Consider the following 16,319-nt stretch of genomic DNA (forward strand, 5'->3'; position numbering starts at 1 on the left):
ACAGACAGACAGAGATAATGCAGGGGAGGGAGGGGGGGAGAGGAGGGAGGGGGAGAGAGGGAGGTTCTGGGGGAATTATAAGGAAGGGTGTGGCCAGCAAACTGTCAGTCACTGCCGTTTACCACAGAAAATGGGTGTGCTCAAATACCAGGACATCCAATGGCAAGCGACGTTGCTTGTGTCACCATGGTGATGGGGCTGTACCCAGGGAGGTTGTGATGGGTTGACAGGTGCGTGACAATCGGAGCTCTCTGCAAGCATGTACGCCAAAGGCAAGAGTAACAACGTGCCGTCCGACAGCCAAGCAAGAGAAAAGTAAGTTTTATTTATGGGGGGAAACCGCGGCAATGAGGGAGGATTGAGAAAGTTAATGAGCGTCCGTGGCAGTCACACACGGAGCTGCTGTCGGAGAAGAGAGACATTGCAAGAGACTGATAGAGGCATGATTGGGGCTTTGCACGGCTTTAAAAGTTGACCATGTCAATTTCTTTATACATTCTGGATATTACGAGAAAGATTACAATAGAACATCATGTGAAATAGAATATATGCACGAGGCTAGCCGATTTACATGACCGTGGTTCTTAGGACACCTTTTCCCATTATACTAGGCTAGTCTTTCTGCGACATAGTCTATATTTTTGACAGCAATGCTTATCAATCTACAGTTAGTCAGTTTAGCGTTAATTCACTATATAGTATGCAAAAACATTATACTGGCTGTAGAGGTAGCTGTTGTAAAGTCTAGGCAACTGTTATGTTCAAGTTTTTCAGTAGAGCTTTATGCACGCTTACATGCCCACGTAGTGCATATTGTTGTGAGTAGAAGTTATCTTTGCATTAAGTTGACAAGCAGGTAACACTATCGCTGTTAGTTCAATCAACCCATCCATTGCAAGCTACAGTACCTCGCAGCTAGCAGCAGCTGACACAGACAGACAGGCAAATAAATTGCCAGCATAGCCTAATGTGGTATCTGTCATCATTATTAAGCTACCATAACCATTACCTGACTTTTTACTTGCATAGTCTAGCGTAGCATACTGGTCAAGGTGCCTAAACAATAAGCTTATGTACATTTTCGAAAAACATGTTATAACTATATAACTATACAATGCATGCACATTGCAACCAACAATGTGTTCTTCAGTTGAGCAAATAATTAACGCATTGTCGCCAGTGCACGGCCGGTGGCATTTCAAGTGTAATTTCTGTCAACATAGCCTATAACATAATGTAATTTCTGTCAAAGATTTATAAAAGATTAATATCATGTTATGCATACCGTAGCCTCAGAATTATTTCCGACGAATGTCTCTGTTGAGTGAGCACATCTTGTCTAAAGAAGAAACAATTTCCCGCGAGACAGACAGGAGAACTTGGTTACATTAGGCAGGTTTCTATTAACCCAGGCACTTGGCTCACACTGGTTGAATTGACGTCTGAAAGAAAAAATGCGACATGTGTAATGGAAACAGCAGATTTTCTAAAGATCTAATACATTTTTATCTGTTCGACAGGGTTTGATTTTTCTTTTGTGATAGGCGCATGATAATTATTATAATATGGCTAATATTAGTCAATTATTGCCAAGGGTTTAACTTTGTGTTGCATATTGGGGTGATAGACACAAAATAATTATTAGAATATGGCCAATATTAGTCAATTCTTGCAAAGGGCTTAACTTTGTGTTGCATATTGGGGAGGTTAGGGTCAATGGGTTCCGGGGTCAACACCCTTATATGGGGGTCAATGGGCATGAGTGAGGTATTTGAAGGGCAGTGGTGCATTTTTAACCCACAACACAACCCCTTCCCCGTTTTTCAACTGGTCGTTCAGAACAGCACTGTTTCCGTTTAACTGAATATTTCATTACGTTTTTTCATACTGAATGCAGCCTTGGTGACTTTTCTACTCCAAAACGAATAAAAATAAAAGGATGGTGACACCATTAAAATATAATTTTCTCCTCCAAAAATTAGCCTAAAATTGTCCATATTATCAGGCTGGGGTGTTATTTAGCAATACGCATTATCACCTGTAGCCCAACTGATGCAGCATAGAGCCCTGCACGGGCATGAATTTTAAGCCCGAGCCCTATCCACACCTGCGACATTCAGGCCCTAACCTACCCAGGCCCAATTGCTTCTGCCAAATTGAACCTTTTCACACATACCAACAACGGGTGTGATCATTCTACAGTGGTCCCTGCAGCGTATGCTCATTCGGTGGGATTAGAACGCTTATTTAGAACGTCCAGTTTCGATTGACGCAACAGTCAGCATTTGAGCTGTTTTTTCAAAGAAACATTTTGCACAAACACAGTCCTTACAAAGTTATGTCCTGAATGTGACCAGTTTATTTTTGAATGCAATGTTCAGACATTCACAGAAGTAGCTACAGCATACAGTGGGGAAAAAAAGTATTTAGTCAGCCACCAATTGTGCAAGTTCTCCCACTTAAAAAGATGAGAGAGGCCTGTAATTTTCATCATAGGTACACGTCAACTATGACAGACAAATTGAGAAAAAAAAATCCTGAAAATCACATTGTAGGATTTTTAATGAATTTATTTGCAAATTATGGTGGAAAATAAGTATTTGGTCACCTACAAACAAGCAAGATTTCTGGCTCTCACAGACCTGTAACTTCTTCTTTAAGAGGCTCCTCTGTCCTCCACTCGTTACCTGTATTAATGGCACCTGTTTGAACTTGTTATCAGTATAAAAGACACCTGTCCACAACCTCAAACAGTCACACTCCAAACTCCACTATGGCCAAGACCAAAGAGCTGTCAAAGGACACCAGAAACAAAATTGTAGACCTGCACCAGGCTGGGAAGACTGAATCTGCAATAGGTAAGCAGCCTGGTTTGAAGAAATCAACTGTGGGAGCAATTATTAGGAAATGGAAGACATACAAGACCACTGATAATCTCCCTCGATCTGGGGCTCCACGCAAGATCTCACCCCGTGGGGTCAAAATGATCACAAGAACGGTGAGCAAAAATCCCAGAACCACACGGGGGGACCTAGTGAATGACCTGCAGAGAGCTGGGACCAAAGTAACAAAGCCTACCATCAGTAACAAACTACGCCGGCAGGGACTCAAATCCTGCAGTGCAAGACGTGTCCCCCTGCTTAAGCCAGAACATGTCCAGGCTCGTCTGAAGTTTGCTAGAGTGCATTTGGATGATTGGGAGAAAGTCATATGGTCAGATGAAACCAAAATATAACTTTTTGGTAAAAACTCAACTCGTCGTGTTTGGAGGACAAAGAATGCTGAGTTGCATCCAAAGAACACCATACCTACTGTGAAGCATGGGGGTGGAAACATCATGCTTTGGGGCTGTTTTTCTGCAAAGGGACCAGGACGACTGATCCGTGTAAAGGAAAGAATGAATGGGGCCATGTATCGTGAGATTTTGAGTGAAAACCTCCTTCCATCAGCAAGGGCATTGAAGATGAAACGTGGCTGGGTCTTTCAGCATGACAATGATCCCAAACACACCGCCCGGGCAACGAAGGAGTGGCTTCGTAAGAAGCATTTCAAGGTCCTGGAGTGGCCTAGCCAGTCTCCAGATCTCAACCCCATAGAAAATCTTTGGAGGGAGTTGAAAGTCTGTGTTGCCCAGCGACAGCCCCAAAACATCACTGCTCTAGAGGAGATCTGCATGGAGGAATGGGCCAAAATACCAGCAACAGTGTGTGAAAACCTTGTGAAGACTTACAGAAAACGTTTGACCTGTGTCATTGCCAACAAAGGGTATATAACAAAGTATTGAGAAACTTTTGTTATTGACCAAATACTTATTTTCCACCATAATTTGCAAATAAATTCATTAAAAATCCTACAATGTGATTTTCTGGATTTCTTTTCTCATTTTTGTCTGTCATAGTTGACTTGTACCTATGATGAAAATTACAGGCCTCTCTCATCTTTTTAAGTGGGAGAACTTGCACAATTGGTGGCTGACTAAATACTTTTTTCCCCCACTGTAGACAATGGGAGGACATGCCCTTACCAGAAGATGTGGTTGGTTGTCATCTATGTGGCTGGCAAAGTTGAACTCCTTCTCTAACTCCTTGGTTAGATGCCAGGGCCTGTGTATCGCCACCTTCATTGAGTAGATTATACTGCCATGCACCCCATGGAAAGAAGAGGAGAAGTTTCTGAATGAAAATGAGTGCAACAATAAAGATCAGACCTTGAGTCACAATTGGTGGCTGACTAAATACTTTTTTCCCCCACTGTAACTAGGGCTGTGGCGGTCACAACATTTTGTCAGCCGGTGATTGTCAAGCAAATAACTGTCGGTCTCACAGTAATTTACCGTTAATTAACATAAACACATTTAGCATCTCCTGGCTTCCACACATAGCCTACAAGCCACTAATGCTGACATTTGGAACATCTACATTTAAAAAAGTATAATAAATCCATGTAATATAGCCTACACCTTCACAATAAATCCATTATTTATTTTAGACAGGTCTAAAGAAGCTAGATATGAAGAAAATGAAGTCTGTTTCAGAAAAACAGAATAGCAAACTGTGATGAGTGTGATGGAAGGAGTCAGGCGCAGGAGGGTAATCACCGAATACAGAGTTTATTCCTTCGTTACACAAAATACGCTGGAATAGCGACAAACGAAACAGGCACAGGGGAAACTATCTACCCTGGCAATACACTGTAACGGTATCTCCATACAATACATAGACACAGGGGAAATATCTACCCTGGCAACAAAATGGTACGAGTAGCTCCACCGAGCTACACTACTCTCACATTCAAACAATCACCCACAAGGACAAGGGGGCAGAGGGAACACTTATACAGGGACTAATGAGGGGATTAGAACCAGGTGTGTGTGATTGACAAGACAAGACAAATGTGATGATGATAATTGGGGCGGCAGTGGTTAGTAAGCCGGTGACGACGAACGCCGAAGCCTGCCCGAACAAGGAGGGGAGGCAGCCTCGGCGGAAGTCATGACAGTACCCCCCCCATACCCCCCCTTGACGCGCAGCTCCAGCAGGGACGGCCAGGAGGACGCAGAGCAGGGCGAACCGGATGGTGACGGGGACCCAGCACCGTTCCTCCGGACCGTACCCCTCCCACTCGACGAGGTACTGAAGGCCCCCCACCCGACGTCTCGAATCCAGGATGTAGTAGACAAAGTACGCCGGGCCCCCCTCGATGTCCAGAGGAGGTGGAGGAACCTCCCGTACCTCAGACTCTTGGAGCGGACCAATCACCACCGGCCTGAGGAGAGACACATGAAACGAGGGGTTAATACGGTAATCAGGGGGGAGTAACAAACTATAAGTGACCTCGTTGATTCTCCTCAGGACTTTGAACAGCCCCACAAACCGCGGGCTCAGCTTCCGGCAGGGCAGGCAGAGGCAAATTCCGGGTCGAGAGCCAGACCAGATCCCCCGGTACGAAGACCGGGGCCTCACTGCGGTGACGGTCAGCGTTGGCCTTCTGACGACGCACGGCGCGCTGGAGGTGAACGTGGGCAGCGTCCCACGTCTCTTCAGCGCGCCGAAACCAGTCATCCACCGCAGGAGCCTCGCTCTGGCTCTGGTGCCACGGTGCCAGAACCGGTTGGTAACCTAAAACACATTGGAATGGTGTTAGGTTAGTAAAGGAGTGGCAGAGAGAGTTCTGGGCATATTCTGCCCATGGCAAGAATACCGACCACTCCCCCGGCTGGTCCTGGCAGTAGGACCGCAGGAACCTACCTACATCCTGATTTACCCGTTCCATCTGCCCATTTGACTCTGGGTGGAACCCAGAGGTCAGGCTGACAGAGACCCCCAGACGTTCCATGAACGCCTTCCAAACCTTGGACGTGAACTGGGGACCTCGGTCGGACACTATATCCTCTGGCACCCCGTAGTGCCGGAAGACGTGAATAAACAGGGCCTCCGCAGTCTGCAGGGTCGTGGGGAGACCGGGCTTAGGAAGGAGGCGGCAGGACTTGGAAAAGCGGTCCACAGCGACCAGGATGGTGGTGTTACCTTGGGAGAGGGGAAGATCAGTCAAGAAATCAATACTAAGGTGAGTTAATGGTAGTTGTGGAACTGGTAAAGGTTGTAACTTACCCGCTGGGAGGTGCCTAGGTGCCTTACTCTGGGTGCACACTGAGCAGGATGAGACGTACACCCTCACATCCTTAGCCAAAGTAGGCCACCAGTACTTTCCGATCAAGCAGCGCACTGTACGACCGATACCTGGGTGACCAGAGGAGGGAGACGTGTGTGCCCAGAAGATCAGACGATCACGGATAAGAGCAGGCACGTACCGCAGCCCAGCTGGACACTGAGGTGGAGATGGATCTGTGCATAATGCCTGATCTATATCCGCATCCATCGCCCATACTACCGGCGCCACAATGCAGGAGGCCGGGAGTATGGGGGTGTTGTTTCTGGGCCTCTCCTCTGTGTCATACAGCCGGGACAGTGCGTCTGCCTTCACGTTCTTCGTACCCGGAATGTATGATAGTGTAAAATCAAACTGGGTGAAGAATAGGGCCCACCTGGCCTGGCGAGGATTCAGCCTCCCCGGATGTACTCCAGATTACGGTGGTCCGTCCAGACGAGGAAAGAGTGTTTCGCCCCTTCGAGCCAATGCCTCCACACGGTCAAGGCTCGGACAACAGCCAACAGCTCCCAATCACCAACGTCGTAGTTCTGCTCTGCCGGGCTGAGCTTCTTAGACAAGAAGGCACAGGGGCGGAGCTTGGGTGGCGTGCCCGAGAGTTGGGAAAGGACAGCGCCTATCCCTACCTCGGACGCATCCACCTCCACTACGAACGGTAGTGATGGATCAGGGTGGGCCAGTACCGGGGCTGAGGTGAACAGACCCCACAGTCTCCTGAAGGCCAGGTCAGCCTCAGCAGACCAGCGGAGCCGGGACGGCCCACCCTTCAACAGGGATGTAATGGGAGCTGCGACCTTGCCAAAGCCCCGGATAAACCTCCGATAGTACAGTAGTTGGCAAAGCCAAGGAAGTGCTGCACCTCCTTAACCGTGGTTGGAGTCGGCCAATTACGCACGGCTGAAATGCGATCTCCCTCCATCTCCACATCTGAGGTGGTAATACGGTATCCGAGGAAGGAGACAGACTGCTGGAAAAACATACACTTCTCTGCCTTGGCATAAAGGTCATTTTCCAGCAGTCGGACCAGTACCTTGCGAACCAGGGACACATGCTCGGTGCGCGTAGCGGAATACACCAGGATGTCATCGATGTAGACCACCACACCGTGACCAAGCATGTTTCGAAACACCTCCTTCACAAAGGACTGGAAGATGGATGGAGCATTCATCAAACCGTAGGGCATCACCAGGTATTCATAATGCCCCGTGGTAGTGCTGAATGCTGTCTTCTACTCATCCCCCTCCCGAACACGCACCAGGTTGCATGCACTCCTGAGATCTAGCTTAGTGAAGAAGCGCGCCCCATGCATTGACTCAATCACTGAAGGAATGAGGGGGAGAGGATAACTAAATCTAATCGTCTCCTTGTTCAGTGATCGATAATCAATGCACAGGCGCAGACTGCCATCTTCTTCTTCACAAAGAAGAAACTCGAGGAGGCGGGTGAAGTGGAGGGAGGTATATACCCCTGGCCCAGGGACTCGGTGACGTATGTTTCCATAGCCTCTGTTTCAGCCTGCGACAGGGGGTACACATGACTCCTGGGAGGTACAGCATCTACCCGAAGGTTTATCGCGCAATCCCCCGCCCGATGAGGTGGTAATTTAGTCGCACGCGTCTTGGAAAACGTGTGCGCCAAATCGAGGTATTCGGGGGGAATGCGCACGGTGGAGGTACCGTCTGGACTTTCCACCGTACTTGCACCAACGGAAACACCTAGACACCTACCCTGACACTCTTGCGACCACCCCATGAGAGGCCTCTGCGGCCATGAGAAGGTGCGGTTGAGGAGTGCTAGCCAAGGGATACCTAATACCACAGGGAAAGCAGGAGATTCAATAATCGAAAAAATGTACCTGCTCACAATGTGTCACCTGGGTGATCATGGTGACTGGTATAGTGACTTCCGTAACAAACCCGGACCCTAATGGTTGACTATCAAGTGCTCTGATGGGGAGTGGAATGGATAGCGAAACCAATGAAATGCCTTGACGGCGTGCGAATGTCCTGTCCATAAAGTTCCCAGCTGCGCCTGAATCGACTAGCGCCTTACACTGGGGAACTACCATGTGATCGGGAAAGTGGATAGGTAGGGTACAGTGTGCAGCAGAGGGCTCTGAACAAGTGTGGGTGTTCGATACCTAGGGTGATGCGAGAGTGCCCTGCCTGCCGCCTCCAGGCCCAAAAGAACGTTGACTACGACGTGTGGTGTACTGTCCCTTCGTGCCACCAGAGTGGCACTGTCGCTGTCTTCCTCCGCTCTCTCGGACGGTGGCTCCACCCAGCTCCATCAGCTCGGGATCCGAGTCGTCCATAGTGGAAACGGGCAGACCCCTACCAGGACGTCCTCTGGCTGCCAGCAGGTTGTCCAAACGAATGGCCATGTCCACCAGTCTCGTGAAGGACAACATGGTGTCCCGGCAGGCTAGCTCCCATCGGACGTCCTCCCGCAGATGGCACCGGAAATGGTTGATCAGGGCCCGCTCGTTCCACCCGGACCCCGCTGCCAGAGTCCGAAACTCCAATGTGAAGTCCTGCGCGGTCCTCGGCCCCTGCCTCAGGTGGACCAGCGAACTCCCCGTAGTCCTCCAACGCGGCTCCTCCTTCGTTCCACACCGCGTTGGCACACTCCATGGCTTTCCCACAGAGGCAGGAAAGGAGGACGGACACCTTCTCCCGCTCCGATGGCGCCGGCCTGATGCTGGAGAAGTAAAGCTCTAGTTGGAGGAGGAGTCCTTGGCAGAGCGCCGCCGTCCCATTGAACGCCCTTGGTCGGGATATCTGGATCCCTTCGGGTGCTGGGGTGTAGGTGGCTGGATCCGGTTGACCAGCTGGTCTCAACAGATCAGGTCCTGTCCTCTCCATGCTTTGGACGACCTGAAGAACCCGATCCATCGCTTCCCCCAAGCTGGCCAGAGTCGTGGAATGCTCCTGGACTCGTGCCACGACTCCAGGCATGCGCTTTTCTCCTGCTGACTCCATAGCGGGTGGGTGATTCTGTGATGAGTGTGATGGAAGGAGTCAGGCGCAGGAGGGTAATCACCGAATACAGAGTTTATTCCTTCGTTACACAAAATACGCTGGAATAGCGACAAACGAAACAGGCACAGGGGAAACTATCTACCCTGGCAATACACTGTAACGGTATCTCCATACAATACATAGGCACAGGGGAAATATCTACCCTGGAAACAAAACGGTACGAGTAGCTCCACCGAGCTCCACTACTCTCACATTCAAACAATCACCCACAAGGACAAGGGGGCAGAGGGAACACTTATACACAGACTAATGAGGGGAATAGAACCAGGTGTGTGTGATTGACAAGACAAATGTGATGATGATAATTGAGGCGGCAGTGGTTAATAAGCCAGTGACGACGAACGCCGAAGCCTGCCTGAACAAGGAGGGGAGGCAGCCTCGGCGGAATTCGTGACGCATACTCTGAGTTGTCCTTATGTTAGGTCCTGATCTGGCTATGCCAAATGGCTGTGGGCTACACTAGTTCATTTAGCAGACAAGATTTGCTTAGAATTCCATGGCATTATTTTATAGTATGAAGAATACAATTGAACAAAGCAGAATAAAATAGAAAGGATATTTTCTCCAAATGATTTGAGGGAGTGCGCACATGTGGCTATTCTGTGTTGAGCGGTTAACAAAGAAATAGGTATTCCTATATGCTTAATTTTAGTTATTATTATTATTATCATTTTCATGATGTCCATCTGGTATGCTTCTATATGCCATATCTTTCTAACTGTGCTTTTTCACAAAAGCTCACAATATATAACCTACAGTATATACTTATTATGGACACAGCATGTCTTACACTAGTTATCTTGTTGTGATTAGTTGTTGTTATTAGTCCCATCCTTCAGCTCCATTCAACACCTCCCATCTATCTCTTAACACCATCCATATTGGATTTCTATTTGCCATATATTTTTCAACTGTACTGTGATGTTTTACAAAAGTTCTGAACCTTTCTATTCTCATTGTTTCTACAGTTTGTGAATTGAAAATAAACATTTTTGCTAAAAGTGTTATTATATTATTGATCGATTGACTATGACTTTTCAGATCACCCGGTAGTGCTATCTGCAGGGTCAGCTCCATGCAAATATTGCAATCCTTCAGCCATTCCTGGACCTGTGTCCGGAAACAAGCTACAAATGGACAGTACCAAAACAAATGATCTAATGATTCTGTCTCTTCTCAGCCAAATCTGCAGAGCTGGGAAGATTGTATCCCCCATACAAATAACATTCTATTGGTAGCAAGAATTGTATATAATAATTTAAATTGAAAAATTCTAAGTTTTGCGGCGTCGTTTTGCGTATCAGTTCATAAACACTATGCCATGGAATCGGTACGTCAAAAATCTCTTCCCAACTATTTTGCAATCTATACAGTGGGGAAAAAAAGTATTTAGTCAGCCACCAATTGTGCAAGTTCTCCCACTTAAAAAGATGAGAGAGGCCTGTAATTTTCATCATAGGTACACGTCAACTATGACAGACAAAATGAGGAAAAAATTTCCAGAAAATCACATTGTAGGATTTTTAATGAATTTATTTGCAAATTATGGTGGAAAATAAGTATTTGGTCAATAACAAAAGTTTCTCAATACTTTGTTATATACCCTTTGTTGGCAATGAAACAGGTCAAACGTTTTCTGTAAGTCTTCACAAGGTTTTCACACACTGTTGCTGGTATTTTGGCCCATTCCTCCATGCAGATCTCCTCTAGAGCAGTGATGTTTTGGGGCTGTTGCTGGGCAACACGGACTTTCAACTCCCTCCAAAGATTTTCGATGGGGTTGAGATCTGGAGACTGGCTAGGCCACTCCAGGACCTTGAAATGCTTCTTACGAAGCCACTCCTTCGTTGCCCGGGCGGTGTGTTTGGGATCATTGTCATGCTGAAAGACCCAGCCACGTTTCATCTTCAATGCCCTTGCTGATGGAAGGAGGTTTTCACTAAAAATCTCACGATACATGGCCCCATTCATTCTTTCCTTTACACGGATCAGTCGTCCTGGTCCCTTTGCAGAAAAACAGCCCCAAAGCATGATGTTTCCACCCCCATGCTTCACAGTAGGTATGGTGTTCTCAGCATTCTTTGTCCTCCAAACACGACAGCTCTTTGGTCTTGGCCATAGTGGAGTTTGGAGTATGACTGTTTGAGGTTGTGGACAGGTGTCTTTTATACTGATAACAAGTTAAAACAGGTGCCATTAATACAGGTAACGAGTGGAGGACAGAGGAGCCTCTTAAAGAAGAAGTTATATGTCAGTGAGAGCCAGAAATCTTGCTTGTTTGTAGGTGACCAAATACTTATTTTCCACCATAATTTGCAAATAAATTCATAAAAAATCCTACAATGTGATTTTCTGGATTTTTTTCCCTCAATTTGTCTGTCATAGTTGACTTGTACCTATGATGAAAATTACAGGCCTCTCTCATCTTTTTAAGTGGGAGAACTTGCACAATTGGTGGCTGACTAAATAATTTTTTCCCCCACTGTATATGAAGTGGGTAAACAGTATGTAACATTATTAAAGTGTCTAGTGTTCAATGACTATGTACATAGGGCAGCAGTCTCTAAGGTGCAGGGTAGAGTACTGGGTGGTAGCCGGCTAGTAACAGTGACTAAGGTTCAGGGCAGGGTACTGGGCGGAGGCCAGCTAGTGGTGACTATTTAACAGTCTGATGGCCTGGAGATAGAAGCAGTTTTTCAGTCTCTCAGTCCCAGCTTTGTTGCACCTGTGCTGTCCCCGGTGATGCGTAGGCTGACCGCACCACCCACTGGAACGCCCTGCGGTTGCGGACGGTGCAATTGCCGTACCAGGCGGTGATACAGCCCGACAAGATGCTCTCAATGGTGCATCTGTAGAAGTTTGTGAAGGTTTTAGGGGCCAAGCCAAATTTCTTCAGCCTACTGAGGATGAAGAGGTGCTGTTGCGCCTTATTCACCACACTGTCTGTGTGAAGGGACCATTTCAAGTCATCAGTGATGTGCACCGCGAGGAACTTGAAGCTTTTTACCCTCTCCCCTGCGGCCCTGTTGATGTGGATGGGGGCGTGATCTTAATCTATCAGGCTAATGGAATTGACAGTTTATGGTTTTGACTATGGTGATTCCAATATTGTTCATTTAAATCTATCAAACGTAGAGAACATTACAGACCATGAGTGGTCTTGTTGCACTACATGTAATGTGGACATGAATAAGGGGTCCTTATGGTGTAGCAGACCCTGCTCATTCCTGATTAATTAAGGATTTTAGACAAATCTGAAGGAGTTTACCAAATCCCCGGACACATCTTTTAGGAATCACAGTTTTGAGATAAATATTCTTTAAAGTCAAAAAGGGCTATTGCAACTACTCAACAACATAAGATAATCTTTCAGTTAATATCCATTATTGGCAGTTTGTTTGAGAATTTTTTTGGAGAGTTTAATATTGGGATCCTTTGATCCGGACAAGGGCATTTCCATGGAAAGTTTTTTGAAAATTCCCAAACAAATCTGTTCCCTTATAAAATTCCCCTCAATGTACCATTTAATCTGAAATAATGCAACAAAATCCATTTTCTTCAACTATGAAAAATGATGTTTCACTGCCGGAAAAGGATTGTCCTGACATTCAAGATTCTCTGAGCTAATTTCCTGATATTCTATACATTTTGCCATGAGGCTGAGAGAAACTTTTGCAGTTTAAAATCTAATTTCCTGTAATTCTAAACATTTCTTTCACTCAAGTCGAGTATAGTGATAAAAGCCTGGCACGACGTGATGCACCCCTCCTATGGACGGCATGGGAGAGCACTATGAAGCCAGTGATTCAGCCCCCGTAACAGGGTCAGAGGCAGAGAATCCCAGTGGAGAGAGGGGAGCCGGCCAGGCAGAGACCGCAAAGGTGGTTCGTCACTCCAGTGCCTTGCCATTCAACTTCGGACCCCTGGGCCAGACTGCACTCAATCATAGGACCTACTGAAGAGATGAGTCTTCAGTAAAGACTTAAAGGTCGAGACCGAATCTGCATCTCTCACATGGATCGGCGGACCATTCCATAAAAATGGAGCTCTATAGGAGAAAGCCCTGCCTCCAGCTGTTTGCTTAGAAGTTCTAGGAACAATAAGGAGGCCTGTGTCTTGTGACAATAGCGTACGTGTAGGTCTGTAAGGCAGGACCAAAAAGGAGAGCAAGTCCATATCATTCTTTGTAGGTTAGCAGTACAACCTTGAAATCAGCCCTAGCCTTAACAGAGGCTAGCACTGGAGTAATATGATCAAATTTTGGGGTTCTAGTCAAGTTTCTAGCAGACGTATTTAGTACTTGCTGAAGTTTATTTAGTGCTTTATCTGGGTAGCCGGAGAGTAGAGAAAAGCAGTAGTCTAATCTTGAAGTGACAGAAGCATGGATTAGCTTTTTCTGCATCATTCTGGACACAAAGTTTCAGATTTTTGCAATGTTACGAAGATGGAAAAGGCTGCTCTTGAAATATTTTTTTCATACAGTACGTTGATCAAAAGAGAGGTCAGGGTCCAGAGGAACACAGTTTTATTTGAAACGACTGTACAACCATCAATATTAATTGTCAGATCAAACAGCATATCTCTTTGTTTCTTGGGACCTAGAACTAGCATCTCTGTTTTGTCCAAGTTTAAAAGTAAAACATTTGCCGCCATCCACTTCGTTATGTCTGACCCGCAGGCTTCTAGGGTAGGCAAATTTGAGGCTTCACCATGTTTCATTGAAATGTACAGCATTGTGTCGTCTGCATAGCAGTGAAAGTTGGCATTGGGTTTCCAAATGACATCCCCAAGAGGTAGAATATATTGTGAAAACAATAGTAGTCCTAAAACGGAACCTTGAGGAACACCGAAACTTAGCATAGATTTTTCAGAGGACAAACCATCCACAGAGACAAACTGATATCTTTCTGACCGATAAGATCTAAACCAGGCAATTACTTTTCCGTGTAGACAAATTAGGGTTTCCAATCTCTCCAAAATAATGTGGTGATCGATGGTGTCAAAAGCGGCACTAAGGTCTAGGAGCACAAGGACAGACGCAGAGCATTGGTCTGATGACATTAAAAGGTAATATACCACCTTCACAAGTGTGGTCTCAGTACTATGATGGGGTCTAAAACCAGGCTGGAGCGTTTCTTATACATTATTTTTCTTCAGGAATGCAGTGATTTGCTGAGGAACAGCTTAAAATTTTTTTTTTAGAGGAATGGGAGATTCAATATAGGCCGATAGTAAAAAAAATAATCGGGGTCAAGGTTTTTTGCTTTTTCAGGAGATGCTTTATTACTGCCACTTTTAGTGAGTTTGGTACACATCGGAGGATAGGGAGCCATTTATTATGTTCAACATAGGAGGGCCAAGCACAGGAAGTAGATCTTTCAGTAGTTTAGTTGGAATAGTTTCTAGTAGGCAGCTGGAAGGTTTAGAGGCCATGGCTATTTTTGTGAATGTGTCGAGAGATACAGGATTTAAAAAAAAAACTTGATTGTCTCCATTGATCCGATGTCCTGGCAGTTCTGTGCAGACTCAGGACAATTTCGATCTTGTCTCATCTCGGCAACTCCCCAACGGGCTCGGGAGGCAAATGTAGAGTCATGTGTCCTCCGAAACATGACCCGCCAAACCGCGCTTCTTAACACCCGCCCACTTAACCCGGAAGCCAGCCACACCAATGTGTCGGAGGAAACACTGTTGAAATGATGACCGAGATTAGCCTGCAGGCGCCCGGCCCGCCACAAAAAACGTGATGAGCCAAGTAAATGTGATGAGCCAAGTAAAGCCTCCACGGCCAAACCCTCCCCAAACCCGGACAACGCTGGGCCAATTGTGCGCCGCCCTTTAGGACTCCCGATCGCGGCTGGTTGTGACACTGCCTGGGAACGAACTCGGGTCTGTAGAGCGCTGCGCCACTCGGGAGGCCCTGTAATTTGCTTTCTAATGATCAGGATCTTTTCGTCAAAGAAGTTAATGAATTCATCCCTGCTGAAGTGAAGGCCGTCCTAACTTGGGGAAGCTTTATGACAGGATCAGAAATACATTCTCCTCAATTAGGTTGGAAAAGTAGGCAATCGAGCAACAGTGAGTGCTTTTAGATATTGCACGGTACTGTCTTTCCAAGCTAGTCAGAAGACTTCCAATTTGGTGGAGCCCCATTTTCATTCCAATTTTCTGAAAGCTTGCTTTAGGGCTTGGGTATTTTCTGTTTCCCGGGAGCAGGTTTCTTGTGACAAATGTTTTTTTGTTTTTAGCCGTGCGACTGCATCTAGGGCAGGGGTGTCAAACATCCGGCCCGTGGGCCGGATCAGGCCCGCAAACGGGTTTAATCCGGCCCGCGAGATGATTTTGTAAAGTATAAAAATGCGCTGCAATTTTTCAATAAAATAAACTGCTGCTCCAATTGCGTCCACTGGATGGCGCAATAGCAATTGTGTTAAGCAAGCAAACTGTTTATACCGGGGCAGAGCAAGTAGGTCAAGTCTGTGTTTACTCACAGCCGAGACATCAGTGACGCTGCAGTGAAAGCTAGTTACCTCATTGCTAATGAAATCGCAGTGGCTTCAAAACCATTTAGTGAGGGTGAATTTGTAAAAACATGCATGATGAAGGCAGCTGAGATTGTGTGCCCTGAAAAGCGTCAGGCTTTTGTAAATATCAGCCTGACAAGAAACACAGTTGCAGACAGGATTTCCGATCTTTCAGTGGATTTGGACAGCCAGTTGAAGCAAAAAGTAAAGTCATTTATTGCGTTTTCGGTTGCAATTGATGAAAGCACGGACATTACAGATGTTGCACAACTGGCCATTTTCATCCGCGGAGTTGATGACACATTGACCGTCACCGAGGAGTTCGTGGAGTTGGTGCCGATGACAGATACAACGACAGCAGCTGATATTTTTACCGCACTCGTCGGCGCGCTGGACAGGGTCGGAGTGGACTGGTCCCGCGCTGTCAGCCTGGCTACAGATGGTGCGCCCTCAATGATCGGGAAAAAAGCAGGCGTTGTGACAAAGTTCAGAGAGAAAGCGTAATCTGCAAATGGAGGACGTGATTTTTTTACTTTTCACTGTATTTTGCACCAGGAGGCTTTGTGTTGCAAGTCATTAAAGATGG

General features: G+C 46.5%; 1 protein-coding gene across 1 annotated transcript in view; it reads left to right on the forward strand.

The window, feature by feature from the left end:
- The first annotated feature begins 200 nt into the window (after nt 1-200).
- LOC311141299 (single-stranded DNA-binding protein 2-like) overlaps nt 201-16,319 on the forward strand; it is a 106,227-nt gene continuing 90,108 nt past the window's right edge. Inside the window, exon 1 of the mRNA XM_084176594.1 lies at nt 201-380. Coding sequence (XP_084032720.1) covers nt 329-380 — 52 coding nt within the window. The 5' untranslated portion in view covers nt 201-328. The remainder of the gene's footprint in view (nt 381-16,319) is intronic.

Source organism: Coregonus lavaretus, assembly GCF_964263955.1.
Source record: "Coregonus lavaretus genome assembly, chromosome: 14".
NCBI lineage: Eukaryota > Metazoa > Chordata > Actinopteri > Salmoniformes > Salmonidae > Coregonus > Coregonus lavaretus.